The 6,079-nt window shown below is 39.9% G+C and overlaps 1 protein-coding gene across 1 annotated transcript in view; it reads right to left on the bottom strand.

The window, feature by feature from the left end:
* VWA3B (von Willebrand factor A domain containing 3B) overlaps window positions 1-6,079 on the bottom strand; it is a gene marked incomplete at its 3' end in the record, with an annotated part of 51,473 nt that overhangs the window by 15,326 nt on the left and 30,068 nt on the right. The window contains exons 11-13 of the mRNA XM_009081110.1: window positions 5,875-6,013; window positions 4,271-4,402; window positions 1,135-1,233 (exon numbers count right to left, since the gene is read on the bottom strand). Of these exons, the coding sequence (XP_009079358.1) occupies window positions 1,135-1,233; window positions 4,271-4,402; window positions 5,875-6,013 (370 nt within the window). The remainder of the gene's footprint in view (window positions 1-1,134; window positions 1,234-4,270; window positions 4,403-5,874; window positions 6,014-6,079) is intronic.

The raw sequence follows: 6,079 nt of genomic DNA, 5'->3' as shown, positions 1-6,079 counted from the left end.
CATCCAATCTGACTCTCCTCTGTCCCAGCTCAAGGCCATCCCTCTATCCTCTCCCTGCAGCCATGGCAGGACACACATCCCCCACCTCTCTCCAACCCTGTCAGATGGCTGTAGAGCCAGGAGGTCACCCCTGAGCCTCTTCTCAAGTCTAAACAAACCCAATTCCCTCAGCCCTTCCTCATCCCACATGTTTTAAAGAACTATTCTGCCCTCATTGCCCTTGCCTGGACTCATTCAGCCATTCTCCTTGTCCCATCACTCCATGCCCTTGTCAAAAGTCCCTCTCCATCTCTCCTGGTTGTCCCCCATTAAGTGCTGGAAAGCTGCTCTAAGGTCTCCCATTGCCTTTCCATCTCCAAGCTAAGTCATGGTAGCAACACATTCAAAAATACAAGCATACTTTTTGTTTCATTGGCCACTTAAAACTAGACTTAGAACAACCTCAGGCTACTGCTACTTCAGAATTGCACCTTCAGGAGATCAAATCTGACTCAGTAGGATAAAAACAAAAGCATTCAGAGACTTAATGGAACAATATTAATGGTAACATCTTCACATGATAATAATGTAAATCAATATTTAGGCCCTTACGCCTCAGACATAGCCTTTGTGTATGCTCTGCAAGAGAACATAAAAAGGTACCTACTTATATACTGGATGTGTTGTTTGGGGGAGAATGTTGAACACAAACTTGATGCATTTTTATTTTGCTATAAATTGTTTTCTTTTTAGGTTCTCAAGCCATCACACAGGATTACAGGGGTTTAATATTTAAATCACACCATATCCTGCAGGATCATCATTTTTGAATCATGAGAGATTTTTACTAGGTTAGGGAGAAATTATATTTAACACAAAACCTAACCTTGATACTAACACGTAACTTCAATGTTTAATCCACTACCAGATCATTCAAACAGCTCATGAGAAACGTCATGAGTTACCATGCACCAAAGTCTGGACTGTGGGTAGAAAGTTCCAATCAAAATCCCTTCACAAACAGCACATTTCTCATATAATTTTTCAATATTATGCAAGCATCCCAGAGACTCCATGAGACTCAGCTCTGCAGTTGTGATATTCATCTCATACTTCAGACTTTCTGCATTTTGTGTTTTCTCGTTTCAGAAGTACCTGGTCAGGTCTCCCATCAGTCAAGAGATAAATAGCCTGAGTGTCAGCATCAGCAAGAGCCACCTGGAGAGCTTTGAGTATATTTGTGGAACTTTCGACCTAGGAAAGCAAAAAGGAGACAAAGAAACAGCTATAAATCCTAACAGTTCTTGGGCTCTGTTCTTAAATTCACAATGAGTGTACTGATTCAAGGGATAATGCAAAATCAAAATGACTAATAAAATGGTGAAAACATTTATGTTGAATAGCTAGAAAAAAATCTAAGCAAATGTCAAAGTAGCATAAATTAGGACCAGATTGGTATTCAATGCTTCTGCAAACACACATAAGCAAAAAGCTGGCAGCAGAAATCTGGGCTGTGCAAGCAAAAGCAATCACTAAAAGACTATAAACACATAGGAAGATGTGAAATAGAAGATACATTCTGTTAATTTTCCCACCGCTGCTCTCCTTGCCAGCTCACCACACTCCCTTGAAACACATATTTTACTTAACTAAATAGTTCAAAGGCTCCACAAAAGACTTGTACAAGTTTCCTTCTCAAAAACTGGTCAAGGACTTCCTGGATTTCTGATTTTTTTCCAGACCCTCTCCCATCTACCCCCTTAGCACATTAATGTAAACATCATCTATATTTTAGCACAAAAGTTAGTTATGGAGACAAAACATGCCCAGAAAAGTAATACTGTGCCCATAAAAATTTGTATTTGAGCAATACTAGCACTTTCTCTCTGCCATTCACATACTTAGTGATTGAAATCTCTTTTGTCTTTTTAGACTAAATACAACTCAAAACTCAGTGAAATGCATTTTGTGGCTTACAGAAACCTAATAACTACAGTTCACATCTTCAAATGTGAACTCTCAAACACTCAGTGTACGAAACCTTCCAAATTAAAGGGAAATGGAAGGTTTTGCCAGTATGGAGAAGTGCTTCATTGAGTCTTAGTCTTTTAATGGGGCCAAATCAAAATCCCAGAAAAGACAGTAGTCTGTTTTATGCTTGTATAACATCTGAGTTCTGCTCCAGAGGGCAGTGAGCATTGCAGTGCTGTTCTGCAGAGCTGCTCTCCAGCAGGTCAGTGCCAACCTGTCCTGGTGCTTGGGGTTGTTCCTCCCCAGGTGCAGGAGCTGCACTTGTCCTTGTTGAATCTCAGTTGGTTCTGCTCTGCCCATCTCTCCAACCTGCTGAGGTCCCTCTGAAGGGCAGCACAGCCCTCTGAGGTATCAGCCACTCCTCCCAGTTCTGTACCATCAGCAAACTTGCTGAGAAGGCAGCTCTGCCCCTCACTCAAGTCACTGGTGCGTAATTTGAGCAATACTGAGCCCAGTATGGAGCCCTGGGGGACACCACTAGTGAAATCCTCCAACTGGACTCAGTGCCACTGATCACAACTCCCTGGGATCTGCCACTCAGCCAGTTCTCAATCCATTTTACTGTCCACTCATCCAACCAACACTTCTTGAGTTTTCCGATGAGGAAATAATTTTCAGTAGTGGTAGATGGTTGTGAACTGATTTGTAATAAACCAACTTCTTTCACTACATCAAGGGAACATAGGGTGGATGATGATGATGTAGAGGAAATAACTATGTACCTTATGGTAAAAGTTGTTGCTTTTAGGTTTCTTAATTGCTGTTGTTACAAACAAACACTGGTGTTATCCATGTTGACATGTTTCGACTACGTGACATTACTACCCCCAAAATTTTAAATGTCATCACCTCTAAAGGATTTTTAAGGAATAGATAATTACTGTTTATAGCTGAGATTCCGGGACCAAAGTGTATGAAATGAGATCAAAGGATCTACTCATTAATATTCCAGAGCAATCTTCTGTTCATTTTAGCTTCAGAGCAAAGGCAGATTTCTGAGCTCACACTTATGCCTACACTGCTGAAAAAAGGCTAAAAGGTCAGCAGCAGATGTCATCCCTAGAAATAGTAAATTGTTCTTAAACCATTTCCTGCACCACTTCAGATAAGTAGAGCTGAACTTAGAATGAAATTTATAATCAACAGTTCAGAGTTTTATGAATGGAACAGACCATTCCCAAATGCATGCACAAGACGGTGTCAAATTATGGTAGTTCAAGGTATTATTGAACTTGCTGTGCAACCTATATGACTTAAACAGAGCCAAGTTTTTAAGCCTCAAGGAAGGCAGCAAAATTAAGTTAACTCAGTTTTAAGTGTTCATCAACTCCTCAGCGAGGTCACGCCAATACTTTCCTTTCTCTATGTGTTGTTCTGTTAGTATTTTCTAAGAATACCAGTTACCAATCTTGCTTTGTAGTCTCAGAGGTATTGTGTAAGCTTCCCCAACTCCTTCACCCCCAGGAATTTCTTTATGAAGTCTGAGGAAGAGCTGTAATAATGCTGAGGAGTTTTATTATATGAACATGGGGGGGTTTGTGTTAGAAGATACAATGAGGGATATGTCTGTGCTGTTGCATGACTAATTTTTGGTCCTGTGCTCATAATACTGCTGTCCACATTTGACACTTTGACATATTAACTGGTCCTAAAGCTGCTGAAAATTACAATTCGTGTATGACTGTGGCTAACTACAAGCATTTCTGCTGTTTCAGGGAAAAATCCTGAGATTTTGGCCACTGTCGGAGAAAGAATTTTGGGTAGATAGGCAGATGTTTGGTCTGAGAATGGTTGCTCTCATGTTTCTATGAAAGCTAAAAGTCAGTTGTCTATCTACCCATCAAATGGGACTATGAGTGCTCCTGCAGTTTAGTTTGCAGGCATCAGTGTTCTGTCCCACCCCTGAGCTGTAAGTCTGCCAGCAACAGCTCTCAGCCCTGCAGCAAGAATGATGAATTTAGGCACAGGGTCTGGGCACTGACATGGTTCCTAGGAACTCAAATTGGCCAATTGTGGCTACTAAACGTAGCATGCTGCAAGTTCAGTTCATATGGTCTTATAAACAGGTCCACTCTGAAAGGGTCATTATACCTGACAGATGACACAGCGTTCTCAGATCCACTGAAGTCTATACATCATCCATATTTTCAGCTTACTCAAGTGAAATAGTCGTACCGAAACCAGCCCAGACAGACAGAAAGTGAAGACACAAATATAACTTTGTGCAAACTTGCTTTGTGATGATTAGTTGCCATGTTACCTCAAGCCCTTTTATCCAAAGCCAAGCATCTTGCAGATTTTCCTCATTAACATCAGCAAGTTTCTCTTGCCACGCCACTGCTTGGGCACTGAATTTCACAAAGTTCACTCTCTTTTTGTGTCTCAGTTGTTCCTGCAAGAGACAGAACCTGTGTTTTACTTACTGTTAAAAGAAAGAATACTCACATCCTGAAATACTGTAGGAGTTGTTTTAATTGATATAATTGATTATATGGTTACAATAAATCATTATAATATTCAGTTATGGTGTACAGAGAGACATACAGAGACAATTATCACTTGCAACTATTAAGATTAATTGAACTTCTCAAAGTAAGTCTCCATATACTCATATTTCTCAAACTACTTGAACAGCAAATGTCTAGGAGGGCAAGAAAGAGATAAAACTGGGTATGAGCATTGGTGTAAGAAAGAGATTACCACTGCTTACCAAAGGAAATTGGAATCAGAAAGAAAGACATCATTTAGAGGAGGAGAGCAGGAATCAAATAAAGAGCACTGGCAAGGGGAACTAGGACAGCAGGAGAGAATTAAGAATTTGCTGAAGTTGCTTTTGGACAGAAGTTATAAGTCCAGGAAGATTTGTGCAAGCTAGCACAAACTTTCAGAGTCTGGAATTTCTGCCTCCCTTTCATCACCATTTTTGTGCAGCTGCCTGTGAAACCTTCTGGCACAGAATCTAATAAATTTCTAGTGCTGATCTGCCTAGAGGACCACAAGATACTATGTCCTATGACTTGTGCACTTAGCTCAAAAACCTCTCTGCCATAGTTTTAATTTTTCTAGTCCTACCTATGACTCCTATCAATGCCAGACTGAATTATTATTTGTCAGTTACTTCTCTTAGGTCTAAAGAAAGTTCAGAGTAGTCAGGTTTTAAGAGTACCTGTTCCTCTCAAATATTAATGGCACTTAGTGCCATGGTCTAGTGACCACGGTAGGGTTGGACTCGATGATCTTTGAGGTCTCTTCCACCCTGGTTGATTCTAGGATTCTATGATAATGTAAGCTTAAGTGACATCACTGCAGACTTGTAAACCTAGGTGAGACAAATCCTGCCCGAGGTGTGTCTCCCAGTACTCACATCTTTTCAGGTACTTCTGCACTTTGCAAGTTCATTTTGCAAAGTTCTGAGTCACTGTAAGATGCAAGTTCAAAATGTTCTACACCCACTATTGTAAAAGTATGAAAGTGAATCTAGAACACACATTACAAATCACAACCTGCCAATGGAATTGGATGACTCTGCTTAAAAATAAAAATGCAAGAGCCAAGAAGGTGTTTCCTTGCATAGCTTCTTGGGGGTTGGGGTTTTTCATCTTGAGGGAAAAGAGAAGTACTTAAGCCTTTTTAATTTTTAAAATTTTCTCTAGATTTTTTTTTTAATATTTGTATAAATGAGGAAAAACCCCATAAATTTTTAACTGAAAAATGAACACAGGAATAAAAACAAAAATACTTTTATGAAGCTGCTATTTAAAAAAATTGCTTAAAAATAAATAAAAAGTAGAGCAACAACCATGCAGAAAAACTCAGCCTACTCTAAAATGCTCCTCATCCTTCAGAGTCATCACTTTATCATACCTGTATGAGCTGAAATATTTTTTGCTTCACCAGTGGCAGCTTCTTGTTCATGGACTGGGATGTATCAATAAGAACACAGATATCATCTTCAACCACATTCCCAAAGAGCCTTCTGCTTCCTTCTTGAAGCCACTTAATCCTGGGGGAGGAAATACACAACAGAACCTGTTCTGTAAGGTCTGTGGAGCTCTACCTTTCAGAATCT

The sequence above is a fragment of the Acanthisitta chloris genome, unplaced genomic scaffold (genome assembly GCF_000695815.1).
Source record: "Acanthisitta chloris isolate BGI_N310 unplaced genomic scaffold, ASM69581v1 scaffold5688, whole genome shotgun sequence".
NCBI lineage: Eukaryota > Metazoa > Chordata > Aves > Passeriformes > Acanthisittidae > Acanthisitta > Acanthisitta chloris.
The sequence above is the reverse complement of the archived record's forward strand: the minus strand, read 5'-3'. Positions and strand labels throughout refer to the sequence as shown.